Here is a 15,922-nt window from a genome sequence, read left to right as displayed (position 1 = left end):
AAGGGAGGAAGAAACAACCTAACACCGAAACAGCACGTAAGGACGGCAGGGGAAGGCCCAAGAGATGGGGACTCCACCACCAACTGCAAGACGCTAGGCACAGGTCCCGCTACTCAGTACAGTAATGGGAGCCTGCCTGAGATCCAGGCAAGATACTGCCCGGCAGCCCGAGGCTGGAACCAGGTCCTCTTCCAAGTTCTCATTGGGCCAATCAATCCCACCATGTCTTCCAGAATCCAGGAAGCACAGAGCACTAAAGAGTGTGTGGATGTTTATATGTAAGATTATGGCAGAATTCATCTAGCAGTGAGCCCTGCCCTGTCCTGGACAAGTCTATTTTTAGCCTTTCTTTCTCTCCTTAATGCAATGAAACCTTCATGCGTTGCTCTAAAGCCCTCTCCATGCATTTATTTGATGAGGGACTGCTACCTCACAAAATATGGTCTATGCCTCCTCTTACCCTAGTGAAATCTAACAATGCTGATTTCTGGAGCCTATTTGGTCCTAGAAAATTCTGGAAGGAAATTATGAATCTTTAAGAGGTTTACAAAACAGTTGCAGAAACTTTGTTAAAGGAGAACAGAGAAAAAGAAACAAAATATGGCCCTTGTTTATGAGGCTAATGGCCTATTTATTGGTCAGGAAGTCTGCAGGGGTATGACAATGGCCGGTGTGTTAGAAGGGGGGCCACCCAGCTGCCTTGGACCCTGGGTTGAGCTTGTATTGGAGACCAGCAGTGAGCATTACAGAACAGCTTTTGTGTTCTGCAGTAAGTGTCCCTGGCTCGTAGGAGCAAGGGTCTCCCGGTGACAAGGGCTGGGTTAAATGGTTGTGAGAGGACACGGTGACCAAAAGGAAGGACAGACGGCGTGACCTCCTCAGTCCAGAGCTAAGACGAAGGGCATGATTGGAGCAGGGTGTGTGGTGCATGCCTGGACGCCTGCAAGGGCGGCATTCAAAGGCTGGGTCAGAAAGAACTCCAGTTCTGGGCCGGCCTGGGCATAGCCAGATCCTGATTCCAAACAAACAGAAAACTCTAAAGGCCGAGGATTTAACTCAGTAGTAGAGTGCTTGCCTAACTCTATGTTCAAGGCCTCAGCACCACAATAAAAAAGGAGAAAAGGAGGGGAGAGTGCAGTGTTGAGGGGTGCTGGGCAGGTCTGCTGGTGAAAAGTCCGAGGCTCCACATCCGCGGTGGAAATTGCCACTTTCTTTCTTTTTCTTTTTTCAATGTATGGGTACTTTGGTTACATGGATGTACATGCTCCCCTTCCTGCCTGGTTCCAGAAGAAGGCTTCAGATCCCCTGGACTGGAGTTATAGACAGTTGTGAGCCACCATGTATGTAGGTGTCAGAAATCGAACCCTGGTACTTGGGAAGAGCAGCCAGCAACCATCTCTCCAGCCCCAAACTGGCATTCTTTTTAAACTTCTGTAACTTCTTTGTGTTGTTGAGGTTGTGTTAACTCTGGCCTCTTTCCACCACACACTGAGGAGCTCTGACCCTGAGAGGAGCCAGTCCATACCAGGGCAAGGGTTCTGATAGAAAGAAGGGTAGCAGTTAGCTCTACCAGCCATGTGCAATTCACGGCCCACAGGCAGGAAGCAGGCAGGCTACTATGAGTGCAACCCTAGACAAAAAGCATAAACCTACCTAAAACACTAGGAGATGTTTGTTTGGTTTTGAAACTCAGTTGCAGCGTTCTCAAACATGAACTTTGTAGATGACATTGTATCACAATAAAGCCCCTGTCACAGGAACCTGTTGATTTTGGAACTGGGGATATGGACTGACATTTGAAATGTGTTGTTTCCCCAAGTAGTTGAAATAAAAATAGTAACTTTTCTTTTGAGTTGTAGCTCTGAAGCTCTTTGCTTCAGTTTTTAGCCTGACTTATTACTGTGTGTGTGTGTGTGTGTCCCAAGCATGCTTTTGAGTTCTCTCCCTCCTCTCCCCCTCCCCTCCCCAAAGGCACCTCAGCCACCCCTGCAGACTGATGGAGATTGACTTTGAAACACTTGTACTTGAGGCTGACTTCATGCACTTCCTGGCTTGGGAAGCATAGAGACCTTGAAAGCCATGCACCAAGTGTCGCTCACCTCGGTCCCCTGCTCAACCTCGGCCCCCTGCTTCCCCTCGGCCCCCTGCTTCCGTGGTACTTGCTGATGGGGCACAGGTCAGCTGCTCCCCCATCACTGCCGGAGTCAGGCTCATCCCAGTCAGAGGCTACAGGCTACCTGGCCATTCCAGTATCAGCTCCTGAGCTGAAACTTTCCCGGGACAGGAGACCACGACATGCAGTAATAAAGACCAGGAACTAAGATGGAAACAGATGTCGTTACTTGCAGTATCCTTGGGTGACAGTGGAGACCAAATTTCCCTTTTTCTCTGGGTCAGTTTCTGTTTAGCCTGACAACGCACATAGCGGAAGCCTCCTTCGCAAACTGCCTAAAACTGGGGGTCCAGCCACCACCTACTGCCAGGGAGAGCAAGAAACGGAGTTATTTATGGTGGCCATCTCTCAGCACGGTTGACTGGCTGGCATTCAACTTGCCAGAGTGAGATTCAGAGTGAGTCGGGCAGAACCGGACCAGGCATTGGTACCACGTTTGCTCCCCAAAAGGCAATGCACCAGAGTTATGGCTCACCCTAGAAAAAATCAGGCTGTGTGACTCAGCATTGGAGCTGTTTGTGACCGGTTACTCAGATGCCAGAGTTCCCAAAATTCCCTTCGATTTAAAGGATTAACCTCAGAGCCCAGAGGCCTTGCCTTGCAGCTTTGGGGTGGGGGTGGAAGTGAGGGGTGGCTTTAGTACCTGACTGCTTTTACTGGAGGCCACCAGTTCTGGTTTGTATTTTAAAGAAGGAGGCTTGCTTTCTTAAGATGGACTTGGGGTACTTAGGGACTTTCTTAAGATGAATTTGGGACAGTAGATACAGTTAAATGAGTTGACTTTTCTCCCAAACTAAGCCAAACAGTGTGAATACACTCTAGAATCGATTCAGAATTGCCAAGTGATTGCTGACCACGGCTACAGTCACTTGCCTCAGGGGCAAATTCCAGAACCACCAATAAAGGCAGAGACAACACCAAAAACAACTAAGCCACGCCCAGCCATGCTAGTGTGTATTCCACGGTGGACAGGCTGGTTTCCCTTGAATCTGAGTATTGCTACTTCAGGATGAATTAGTAACTCACCGAAGTTACTGGAAGGAGGGTTCACTTTCAATGTCTTCTCACTTGTCTAATGGAGATTTTTCTTTTTCTTCAAAGTAGCTGTTTCTTTTTTGTTCAGCTCTAGTTCTACTTTTTATATGTGTGTGTGGGTATGTGCGTTGCACATGTGAGTGAAGGAGGCCAGAAGACCACGTCAGATCTCTTGGAGCTATAGTTACAGTTGATTGGGAGGGTCTCCCCACCCTCCCAGCCTAAGGTGGGTTCTGGGATCCGAATTCTGGTCCTCAAGATTTATCAACAAGTGCCTTTAACCGCTGAGCGGCATCTCTCTCCAGTCGTGTGTGTGTGTGTGTGTGTGTGTGTGTGTGTGTGTGTGTGTGTGTAATAAGTAGTTTTTTTTTTTCGGTTTTTCTAGGCAAGGTTTCTCTGTGTAGCTTTGCACCTTTCCTGGAACTCACTCTGTAGACCAGGCTGGCCTCAAACCTGAGATCCGCCTGCCTCTGCCTCCCAGTGCTGGGATTAAAGGCGTGCGCCACCACAGCCCATCGAGTAATTTTTATTATTATTTTATTGGAGGGGAATGGGTGTGTGTGTGACAGCGTACGTACGTATAGCGGCCAGGGGACAATTTTGTGACATTTGTCTTCCCTTCCACCTTCACAAGGGTCCCAGGGATTGAACTCAGGTCACCATGATTTCATGCCAAGTGTCTTTACACACTGAGCCGTCTTGCTGACCCATCATTTTTATTTTAGTTTACTTTTTGGGGCACAGGTTATAGTGTGTGGGCCAGACTTTCTGCATAGTTGTGATCCTCTTGCCTCACTTCCGGAGGGCTGGGGTTGCATTGCAGCAGGTAAAGGCCACCATATTTGGCTCACAACGTCGGTTCTGATCTGTGTGTGGGGCAAGGCAGTGTGTGTGTGTGTGTGTGTGTGTGTGTGTGTGTGTGTCGGGTGGGGGGGTGGGGAGATTTTCTCAGAGGAAGCAGGGTAAGGAGTGGGCGTGAGGTGTGGGTGGGAGTTCACCCTCCCTCGGTGTTACCTCCCTAGGGCCCGGGCGCTTGTCTTGCATGGCTGAACTTGCTGTGAACTGCATTCAAGCCTCTCCCTCCGTCGGCAGCTGTCACAGAAGACACTTCATAAGTAGTAAAAGTAGCTCAACTTACCAGGCGGCCCCCGCTGAACCAGCCTGGTGAGGTTTATGGAGCCGATGTCAGCCACAGGACTAGACAGTTATCTCCGATTTACAGATACAGAGCACATGGGGCTTGCTGAGTCCCCACAGCCAGGTGGTGGTGGGCCATGCAGACCCCTGGTCAGCTGACTGTGGCACCACTGTATACAGTGCTTCAGGCCCGCCTGGTGGGGAGCAAATATGCAGTCACCTCCACCGCAGTTGCTGTCACCACCGCCATAAGCTTCTCTCGGCGCCCTGGGGTGTCATCACTCCGCTACCCCAGCCACACACTCCTTTTTTGACACAGGTCTCAGGCAGTTGACAGTGGTCTGTCCTGACCCTCCCACTTCTGACTCCGAAGTGCTGGGATACGGGCATGTGATACCACACACCCTTTTCAGTGTCTGGTCATTTTCACAGGAGACAATGTTGAGTGGAGTTTATTTTTCTAAATAAGATAGAGAATAGTGGAAATGGAAGATGGGTAGTTTTGCTGTTTTTCAAGTTATACTGGCATTTTCGATGTTACTTGTGAGTCTTTGTTTTGTGGGATTGAACACAGGGCCTCGGCTCATGCCGGCAAGCACAGCTGAGTTATATTCCAAGCCTATGCCAATCACACATCACCTTGATACAAACCTTTAGCTTGTAGATTGTGTGGCGCCTCTCCACCTCCACCCAGATCGACAAGTTCATGGCCTCTTCCATAGCTGTTTCCAGGAATGTTGATTGAATACAAGAAGTGTTGCGTTGTGAGAATTCCCTGCCTGAGGAGATGTAAACAACGTTCCATCCAGGGTCCAAGGTCCCATTTAGGAATCAAAGTACCATTTCACTGAAGTTCAACCTGGGGAACCAAAGAATTGATTTGGCTTACTTATAGAGATCCTGGGTGAAGGAGCGTGGCTGACTCCAAAGCAGCTGCCTTGGAAAGTCTTTTCCCAGCATGAATGGTGGCGTTGGAGACGCCACATAGATGGAGCCCCTTTAGATGGACATTCTCTGGCCTATATAGTCCAGCACCTGAGACACAACCCCCCCCCACTACCCCCCTTCTTTACCCCCCTACCCCCGCCAGTCATGTTCAGTTAGGACTGAGTTGCACACACATGACTGGGGGGAGTGGTAGGAATCTCCAGTGACTTTTCCACCCCCTCCCCATTAAGGAATGTCAACACTCAGCTAGATCTGGCAGGCAGGCAAAGCCTCCTTGACGAAGACGGCAGCTGTTTTGCTTGGTGGACAGAATTCTGCCACAAGTTGTTACAAGCTGTTCCGTGTCTGGGGTCTGCAGTTTTCAGGCTTATTCTTAGAAAGAACGGTCAACAGTTGATGAAAGCTTAGGAGTGGATTTCAGGGAATAGTCCAGACTGGAACAGACGGAGGTGAGGGAGGAGAGCCCAGGTGAGGGTCCTGAAGGGAAGTGGCCCTCTTCTGTCAACCCTGCAAGTCCTTGGTTTTGGCTTTGGTGTTGCCAGTGTGACATGTATTGTCCCCAACCCCCTCTGGTGCCAGCTGTGACCTAGGATGTCATGTGTGTTAGACAAGCATCCTGGTCCGGAAGTAGGCCTGTTTCTCTTAGAGATGGTGTAGTCTAGCTCTTTCTTCTGTAGTGGAGAAGATGTTTGCTACTCAGTTGCTAAGCTGTGTCCCAGAACTGTGATAGAACTCACACCCGTGCCAGGCCTGCAGCCCCCCCCCCCCCCCCCCTCCACCTCCACCAGGGAACTCTGCTCGCATGAGAATCCTCAACACAGCCTTGGGCGTCCCTCAAGCACAGAGCAGTGTCGCACCTCCTTGGAGCCTGTGGGTATGGCTAGGAGCAATAAAGTAACTGATTTTTCATTGAAGGATATTTTTAGAGATTGTAATTCATCTTAGTTAGTTTTGATAGTGTTTCTTTAAAGAAGTTATACAAAAGAAATTGGATGTCGGCCTTTAACTCTATGCCCTCTATCCCTTCCAGTGTGCTGTGAAACCTGAGCCCCATTGATCTTGTGACCCGAGCTCTGAGTCCCACCAGGGCAGGCATGGCCAGTGTGGCTGAGTGCCATCAAGCGGCGCTCAGGGACACAGTCAAGTGCTTATAGCTCAAGCATGGGGACCTGAGTTTGGAGTCCCTGTACCCAAGTAAGCGTTTGGCTTGGCACACCTGTAATCCCAGTGCTGGGAAGGATCCCTGGAGCTTGCTGGCCAGCTAGTGTGGTCAAACTGGTGAACTCCAGGGTCAGTGAGAGACCCTGTATCAAAAAATAGTGATTGGGGAAGACACTGAAGTTGACCTCTGGTTTACACACACACACACACACACACACACACACACACACACACACACACACACACGAAATAAGTAAAGGTAGTTTGTAGCACTGTGTCTTTGATAGAGAAATGCTTACCTCAGGTGTTTACATAGATCTGAGACTGACCTCATCTCTTTAACTGCAGACTGACACGGGTATGTTATACTAAGACCCCCTAACACCATACTTAATCTTGCTGTCCGTGATCAGCCATTCTGAGCCAGCCTCCAGCTCTTGAGGAAGTACTGAGCCTAGTACACTCTTCTCAAACCTCCATTCTCCTGTTGTTTTGTGAGACAGGATCTCAAGTAGCCCAGACTGGCCTTGAACTCGTGATTCATCTAATTCAGGCTCCCCCCCCCCACCCCCGCTTCACGCCAAATGCTGATGTTACCGGCGTTCATCACCACAACTGGAGCATTTCCCTCACTAAACATGCTGACATCATTCACAGGGTAGCGGTGTAGTGTGAGCTGCAAAACGTGTATGTTCGGTCTGTATAAACTCCACCTTGTTCTTTCAACCTGCCTGAGTAGCCAATGGCAAGCCCTTCCCAGTGTGGTCCTGTCGGAACGCAAGATGGCTGGTCAGCCTGGCCTCACCCTGAAGGCCACGATTCCTCAGCATTTATTTCCAGTGCCCCCCTGCACTGACCGGTAGCCCCGCTGTGTCCTAACTCACAGTCACAGCCATAAAGAGCAGGTTCCCTTGCTCCTGGGGGCCTCATGAGGAGACAGAGCTAGGAAGGTTCTGGAACAATAAACACTTCTTTTAAGAATGGGATGAGAAGCCGGGCGGTGGTGGCGCACGCCTTTAATCCCAGCACTCGGGAGGCAGAGCCAGGCGGATCTCTGTGAGTTCGAGGCCAGCCTGGGCTATCAAGTGAGTTCCAGGAAAGGCACAAAGCTACACAGAGAAACCCTGTCTCGAAAAACCAAAAAAAAAAAAAGAATGGGATGAGACAGGTGGTAGCTGAGGGACATGGGCAGTGGGTCCGTGGAACAGTGGCCAGCCATGGTCATTGTTCCGTGGTGCCCAGCTAGTGCCTGCCCTTTCCTGTTCCCCCGCACATCCACTTGGCTGCACTCAATAGCAGACTGTTTTTAGAGTCTGCCGAATATAAGCTGTGGGGGTTTCCGTAGAAACAAAAGTTGGTAGCTGTTGCTACTTCCTGTAACCAAGGCAACTCAGGAAAGGGATTCTGTCACTCTGCAACCTCCACCCCGTCTGGAAATCACCATGTGTTTGTCAGCCATGTTAACATGGGCGTGGGTGGGCACACACCAGGATCTCCAGGCTCCCACAGGTCGGAGGCCTCTGCCTGTTTCTAAACCAAGCCAGCTTGTGTGTGTGTGTGTGTGTGTGTGTGTGTGTGTGTGTGTGTGTGTGTGTGTGTGCCACTTTTGGCTTCAGCAGTGGGCTACTCATGTTGCACTCACATGAGTGAACTTTCACTCCATCCTTAGAACTTTTCTGAAAAGGCTTTAGATTTGTTATGTCATGATGAAATATGCCCTGATGAAAAATACTACCAATGCCGCTCAATTCTAAAGCCTGGAGGCTTCAACAAAATGTATCTTTTGTGACATCTTTATGTCTAAGTAGCCCCATTGGGGCATCATTTCCAGGTGGCATCTGAGGAGGCAGACCAAGGAGGTGGCGGTGTCCCTAGGGACCCTCATCTATCTGTGACCGAGGTCTCAGCCCACCTGGAGTTCTGGAAACTTAGAGACTGTTGCATGCCACCTCAAGGCACCTTGCAGGACTGAGCTGCATGTTGTCTACGTGCAATGAGTCTGTCTGTGGATGGAGAGGTGGGAGCTGGTGTTGCAGGCCCAAGGCTTCCTCAGTCTGGTGGAGGAAGTGACCTGAGACCAGAACTGTCTCAATCCCCTTTCTCAAGAACTTCCTTAGAGCTGTGACCCGTGGGTGTACATCCTTCCAGCTTCTCTGTAGACTCCAGGACCCTTTGGTGTCAGTACCATGACCACAGGGCGAGAGGGCCTGGCATGCATACCTTCTCTGCTGGGCCTGAGTATCAGGAAAGCCTCAAGGCCCAGGCTGGCATGAGCAGAGCCTGGATGCTGAAGGACTCACTGAGGGTGGTGTACCTTGGAGGTGAGGGGTGGGCCTCCTGCAGACCCACCTTGTCTGAGCACACTTTGCAAATCATGTTTCTAGTCTTTCATGGCCAGAAGGGCTCCAGGCAGGAGCCTCAGAAATACTTGTGTGGCCCAAGGAGATTGCTCAGTGACACCCCAGTGCATACTTTACTGATAGTCAAGACATCCCACTGACTTCTCAAACAGCTCGCTGAAGCCTTTGCCAGCCTGTCCCCCGGACTGTCACACATATGGCTGTATAGCCCACAGAAGGCATTTCAGTAGAAATTACTTCTGCAGTTGGCCAGTGCACTGGACACTTGGCCAAGGGACCCTGCAGCAAGCTGTGGGGTTGGCATTGGGGACAGTAGGTGGGAGACCTGAGGCATTGGGTCAAACTTGTGCTTCTCTGTGGCTCTCCTTGCCATCCTTCTTACCCAGGGTGGGTGTGTCCTTGGATATGTGTGTCTCACCCATGATGGGTGTGTCCATGGATTGTGTGTGTCACCAGGGTGGATGTGTTCTTGGACTGTATGTCTCATCTAGGTGGGCGTACTCTTGGATTTGAGGATGGTTTATGGTGTGTAAAGGGGAGTCTGGAGTCAGAGGATCAGCATTGTGGAATTGTCATAGGCAACTTTGGTGATCTAGGGGCCCTTTCCAGCTGTCCCCACCCCAAGGAGTGCCTTGCTTTAAAAGCCCAGCCTGTAAAAGCTGTTTATAGGCTCCCAGGCCAGGGCCCACAGCAGCTAGGGGAATGCCAGCCATGGACCATAGAAGGGGAGAGGAAACTCACATCCTGAACCAGCAGCTCTGGCAGTCCCCAAGAAGCTAGCAAGCCTGTGGTTTGTCACAGGAGCCTGGTCCTGACACCCTCCACCTCAGTGCCCTGCCCATGAACCAAGCTGAGGAGCCAGGATGGGTCTACACCTGGACGGTTTCTAGAGCAATCAACACAACCATGTTTGCTTCCCAGCAGCCAGTGACCTCGGGTTTGGGGTTTGTGCCCCACCCCTTCCTTCCCCAACTTCCTACCTACTGAAAAGGGTCAAATATCCCAAAGCATACTTGTACTCCCACACAGCAATGTCCCTACCCTTGGGCAAGCACCGGCATGCAGGGGGCTTGTAAAGCCCCGGTGGGTCGGGCCTCTGGAGGAGAGGCAGCAGGTCCCTGCCAATGCTCCTCAGGAAACTGTCCCTAGTCCCCAACAGGCCAAGGGCAGCAAGTGGAAGGATGTGCTTGCAGAGTTTTAAAATCCATCCGTGACCTCACACAATGGTTTTGTATTTTGGCAAAGCAGCTGCCCAGGAAAGCATACCTCAGGAGTACCTGCCCAAGGCGGCTGACCCCGAGAACCACCTGGTCAGTTGGCACATTGAGGACAGACCTGGGCTTTGCCCTGTGCACTGGGGATGAACCTTGAGCCTGGGTGCCACCTGATGGACCTTGGTTGCTTCAGACATCAGTTCATTTCACAACTTGGTCACATCCAGCCTTCCCTGGTGACTCCACAGAGACCATATGCATGCCCGTCATCCTCCAGCTCCTTCCTGTCTGTGTGGTGCTCTTCTTGGCAGGGTGTCTGAATAGGATGAAGCATGCTGCTGCAGCACTGACTGCGGGCCTCAGAGCTAGAGTGAGCTCCACTGAGTGCAGGCTTTGTCTTACGAAGACATGCACAGTCACATGTAGGGTTTGGATCCGTGTCAGTGTTCGGCTCCTCTGTCTGCTGGTGTTTGGTTGGGCAGGTTCCAGGAAACAAGATGATTGCCATCACTTCCTGTACTGTGAGGCTCTGTCTCCCCACAAGTCATGTGAGCAGTGTAAGAGACGTGGGTGTCGTGAATGGTGGAGTTTACAAGGACCTGGAGCTGTATTGAATTACAAACTAAGCTTCTAAAACTTGATATCAGGAAGAGCTGGCACATAACAGACTTCATTCATGTGGCTCCTTTGTCAGCCCGTGCCTCGACGTCTCAAGGCAGGACTGGTGGCTTTACGGTTTTTAGCACGACTGCCCTCAAGGACAGAGAGCATGTTGGGCTAAGATGGACCACAACGGGAGAACTGTGTCCCAAGGGGGGCGTTCTTGTGACAGGCTCTACAAGTTCAAGTGTGTGAACCCCATTTAGGGACTTTGGCCCGGTGCCAAGAATTAGTCCAGCTAGGGTGAGGGGCTAGCCACACATCCTGGCATGGAATGTGTATGAGGTACTCAACATCCCCAGCTCAGAGGAGGCCAACAAGTCATCCCAGAAGCAAGGTCATCTGTTGGTATGTAATAAATCCTCAGAGACTCGCAGCTTTGACTAACGTTCATCTTGTGACTTCACAGCTCTGGGGTCAGGTGTGTGGGTCTCTCTTTGCTAGGACCTCTGCTCAGGTTTTACAGGCTGTCAACAGTAGTTAGCCAAGTTAGGTCCTTCTGGACCCCAGGATCCTTTTCTGAGCTCATTTGTGGTTCCAGAACCTTCACTTTCTTGGAGGTTATAGAATGGTGGCCCCTGTTCCTGCTGACTGTCACCTGGGGGCTACTCACAGCTCTTGAGATTCCCCTCACAAGCCTCTCTTATATGGCATCAAGTTTTTTCAAGACCAGCAAAAGATTTCCCCAAACTGTCTTAGAGGCCTCGTCAAAGCCCCCCAAGTATATGCTTCTTGCTCAGCTCAAGGTCAGCTGATGAAAGCCTTTAATCTGTATAGTCCTTCCTGCCATATAATGTTACCTAGTGACAGGAAAGACATCATCATGTTCACAACTCCCCACATACACACTCAAGGGGAGGAAACTATACAGATGGAATAGATACAGGGTATCTATACCAGCATCGTCAGCAGAGTTCTGGGGACCCTCCTAGAACCTGTAGGCCTTTCTAGAAGTCTGTCAGCTACATTCCTCTCTCCTGCCCCATCTGGTGCTCATACCTTTCTCCTGGCTCTTTCCATAAACCCTTCCCTGTTCCTCCTCGTCCAAGCCGATGGGCTAATACTGTTGTCAAAACTCTTGCCTAGCCTCTGCCTTCTTAGAAGGGAACCAAACAGGCCCAGGGTCGTGTGCCTTCTCACCTGAGGGTAGGTCTTGAATGTAAAGAGCCTCCCTCACCCTTTCTCTCGAGCCCTGGGTTCTTCTTGCAGACCTCAAGTACCCATTTAGGACATGTAACTGGTGTGGAACCTTTAAAATGACACCAAGTGCCAGAGTTCTGATACAGCCATGATGGGGCAGCACTTAACCTCTGTGCTCCCACCCCAGCTCCAGCCTCACCCTCAGCTTGCGGTGTTGGATGCCCTTTGATTTGAAAGACATGGACTTGGACTGATAAGGGACCACACAAGCAAAATCTGTTACAGAGTCAATTCCTTGAAAGCTGGAAAGAAATCCCTTGTGATTCATCTTAGTAGTCAACTTTCATTAGAATTGAAAGAGACCAGGGCCAGCCATGGTGGTGGTGAGCTCTTGAAATAAGGTGATAGTGAGCTCCTGAAATCCTAGCATGGCAGAAGGTGCCAGGGCTGAGGCAGGAGGATGGTGAATTTGAGGCTGGCCTGGGCTATGTAGATAGCAGGACCTTGTCTTTTCAAAGAATCAAAAAGTGAAAAAATAAAAAGGAGAGAGGGAAGAGAAAAGGAAGGATCAGTTTGTCTTCTGGGATTGTGTGTGTGTGTGTGTGTGTGTGTGTGTGTGTGTGTGTGTGTGTGTGTCTGTGTGTGTGTGTCTGTGTGTGTGTGTGTGTGTGTGGTCAGGGAGGCAGTATTCAGGTCAGCCACCAGGACCTATCTCCTAGTGTGAGTATGCAGCTCAGAAATCCAAACATGCTTCTGCTCTTGCTTCTGGCTGGCTCCACTAGCTAGCTGGGTCCGGAAAGTGCTGTATTAAAATGACCTAGGGAACATGAGACATTACAAAACTCCAGAGCTGTGGGTAGAAGAATTATTGACTGTTTATCAAAGGAACTCACCTGCCAAGAAGGCGGGACTTGACACCAGAGAGCCTGAATTCTAGAACATTCTGCCTTTTACCTCCCCGGCTTCTGGGTTGCATGAGATAAGAGCATTCCCATGCTCTGTCATCATACAGCAGGGTCAAAATGCCATCTGTGACCCCTTGGTTGACATAGTCAACTGTGTTCTGGTGGCTGATCCGCTGGGGGCCTAAAGATTGTTAGATGAAGATAGTCCTTTTAATGCCAGGACTGACTCTACCATCCAGAGTCCTCCACTGAGAGCACTCCACTGTGCTCTCGGCCACCTGGGGAGAACCTGAGCTCCCCTCACTGCGGAGGGGAGGGGAGTCATAGGGCATCAGGGTAGGCCTGAGGGACCGGGCAGGAGTCGCAAGAGTAGATCTCTCTATGAGGCCACCAGACTGGAGCCCTGCAGGGCTGCCTGGCACTGAGCCGGGTCTAGGAGTGGAATGAAGTACTTAGAACAGCGCTCCCTTGGCATTTAGTGAGGGTTCAACAGTCACCCCCTGTCCTCAGGAGACGGCAGGTGATAGCAAACTCTGTCCGACTGTGTTTCTTAGACACGTGTACCTATGACATAACTTTATTTCTAAACTGGGCACAGTAGAACATTAACAATGCACCATGGCAATCTTAGCATATGATTATCCTTTCCTTTTTGAGTCAGGAACTGTCACCTCTTTATTAAAAGGAAGTACTTCTAAGCTCTTCTTGGACATATGGAAACTGTCAGAATCACAACCCATGTGCTTTGGGGCCATTGCTAAGTGAAATGAGCATAACCCCAATACAAGTGCTGGCTGTTGCTGGAGTGAGAGATAGTGCATAAGACGTGGAAACTCTGGGAGTCAACGTTTGAGCAAGATGGAACAAAATGGCGCTGGATTCGATCATGCATTTGATCAGCATTGCACATTTTTAAAAACACAGGAATTATTTGTTTCTGAAAATTTCCTTAACATGTTTTTGAGCTTCGGTGGACCCCAGTTAACTGGTAAGGGAGGAGCTCCTGGGCTCCCAGCCACTGTTCTTCCCACTCCTGACAACCCTGCCTCTCGAGTGCATCTGTGAATCAGCACTGTATGCTTGTTAAGCTCTAAACAAGGCTTTCTCTGCACAGTGTCATTAACTATGTACCCAGAAGGTGCCTGGTCTGTTCTCTAATAAGGTTTCTGGGTCTGTTTCAGGCGGAAGCCAGGCTTGCAGCGAAGCGTGCAGCCCGTGCCGAGGCTCGAGAGATCCGCATGAAGGAGCTGGAGCGGCAGCAGAAGGAGGTAATGGAGGCCGGGGGCTCGTGGTTGGTTCTCTCTCTGAGGTGTGTTAGGACGTGAAGGCAGAGCACCTGCTGCTGCTGAGCACCTGTTCCCTTCTCTGTCACCTGTGCGTCGCTCCTGCTTGGAATGCGCGTGCCCTGTGAGTGTGCCCTGTGGGTGTGCCCTGTGGGTGTGCCCTGTGGGTTTTGTTCTAGGTTCGGCCCAGAGTGCACGTAGTGTGGGTGCCAGGCATGCTTGCCCAACCGGAGGCCTGAGAGAAAGCGCACAGCCTGTGAACTTACCTGTTAGCAGTGAGTTTCCAGGCCGGTTTTCTAGCTGAGAAGGGCTGGAGAAAACTGGGTTTTTGGCTTCTGTCTAACAATGGGGTTAGGGTCTGGATCCTCTCAGTTAGAACCAGAAAAGATCAGAGTCCTTTTATTTTTTTTATTTAATTGGCCAACTTCTTTCATTTAAAAAAAAAAATGTTTTCCCTGAGGCGTATATATCGGTATGAAGAACAGGGTGAGCATTGTGGATAAGTAGTCACGCGAACAAATGTCCTCCAGGGGACCAGAGTGGTCATAGGTGCCCACACCCCTTCATCTTATCTGCTGTTGCTTTTAAAACCTTGAATCAGAATTCCTTTCCAGCAGCCGGCGTGCGGGCTCTTTAAGTGCGTTAGGTTGTTAGGTTGCTGGCTGCTCCACAACCGTGCCAGGGAACCCTTCCTGAGCGTTCGCTCCAGCCCCGCACTGCAGGGCTTGCCCATTAAGGAGGTTTGAATGTGTTGGGCAGTAGTAAGCAGTGGTCCTTCACAGACAGGTTCCGGTTCTGTTCATGGAGCCCAGCCCATGTTCACCATGGTGCAACTTCAGATGGAAGTTCTCATTTCCTGTTTCTCTTGAGCCCACTGTGTATTCCTCCCCTCTTTCCAGCCAGGCCCAAAGCTGTCATGTGCTCTCTAGGGACAGCTGGGCCACTAGACTGTGATGTTCACTGTCCCTCCCTGTCTGGGGACTTTGCCACCCCAGGGAGAAATATGCCAGCAGAAGAGGGGGTGAGGCCAGACTTGATTTGGGGAAGGAAACTTCCAGGCGGTGTGTGGGTGGCCATACAGTACTGGGAGCCCTGGCCTCCTGGCTCAGCCAAAGGGTACCAGAACCCCAGTGGGAGGGGAAGGTGGGTCAGGGCATTCGCCACCATGAGGGGACCGCACCCTGTTCTGCGGCGATCAGGAAGTGACTTTGGCAAGCGTCTCCTGTGTGCTGTGCTGTGAGCAAAAATTCAACCAGTTTCAGAAGGTGGCTCACTGTCTTCCATTCTGGTTGCAAATGTTAATAAAATAAAAAAAGTGCAATATGCTCTAATCTTTGTTATTTTACATTTAGAAGTTGGTACTTTGGTGTGTGTATGTGTTGTAATATTTTTTTTCTCTTAGTTGTCTGGAGAAGCATCTGTCTCCTTTCTAATAAGCAGGTTTATCTTTTCAAAATCAGAAAATAGGCGTTCCTGGTTTTGGGGGGTTAATTATTTGGGCTTTTTCCCAGATGAACCGTGATTGCCAGGCCTTTGAATTAACTGAGGTGCCTCCTTCCCCAGTCTCTTGGTCAAGGGTGAGGTGGGCTTAAGGGGAATCAGAACCCGGCGAACACCTGTCAGTCAGGATGCTCCCACCAGGAAGCGATTTCAGGAAACTCGCCAGAGACAAATGTCTGGACCCACAAGTGGAGACTAGGAAAAGGTGACTCTGCTTTGTAGGTCACTGTCATGCCGCACCCCACCTCTGAGCCAGCGCCGCCCAGGAGACCGTCCCAACTAGAGCTCCTTGGCTCACCTGACTCTGGCATACATACTGGGTAGTTTATTTGGAACTGAATTTTTATTTTTTTATTTTATTTTATTTGTAATGACCAAGTCCCAGTTGTTTCTCAGACCGCCTGGT

General features: G+C 50.4%; 1 protein-coding gene across 23 annotated transcripts in view; it reads left to right on the top strand.

The window, feature by feature from the left end:
- The window catches only part of Lrrfip1 (LRR binding FLII interacting protein 1), a 134,294-nt gene that overhangs the window by 58,445 nt on the left and 59,927 nt on the right, over positions 1-15,922 (top strand). For all 23 annotated transcript variants that reach the window (XM_052750440.1, XM_052750435.1, XM_052750442.1 and 20 more), the window contains exon 2: positions 13,915-14,001. In XM_052750440.1, the coding sequence (XP_052606400.1) occupies positions 13,915-14,001 (87 nt within the window). The remainder of the gene's footprint in view (positions 1-13,914; positions 14,002-15,922) is intronic.

Source organism: Peromyscus californicus, unplaced genomic scaffold (assembly GCF_007827085.1).
Source record: "Peromyscus californicus insignis strain IS unplaced genomic scaffold, ASM782708v3 Scaffold_21__1_contigs__length_65335640, whole genome shotgun sequence".
Taxonomy (NCBI): domain Eukaryota; kingdom Metazoa; phylum Chordata; class Mammalia; order Rodentia; family Cricetidae; genus Peromyscus; species Peromyscus californicus.
Note: the sequence above shows the minus strand (reverse complement) of the source record. Positions and strands in the feature narration are given on the sequence as shown.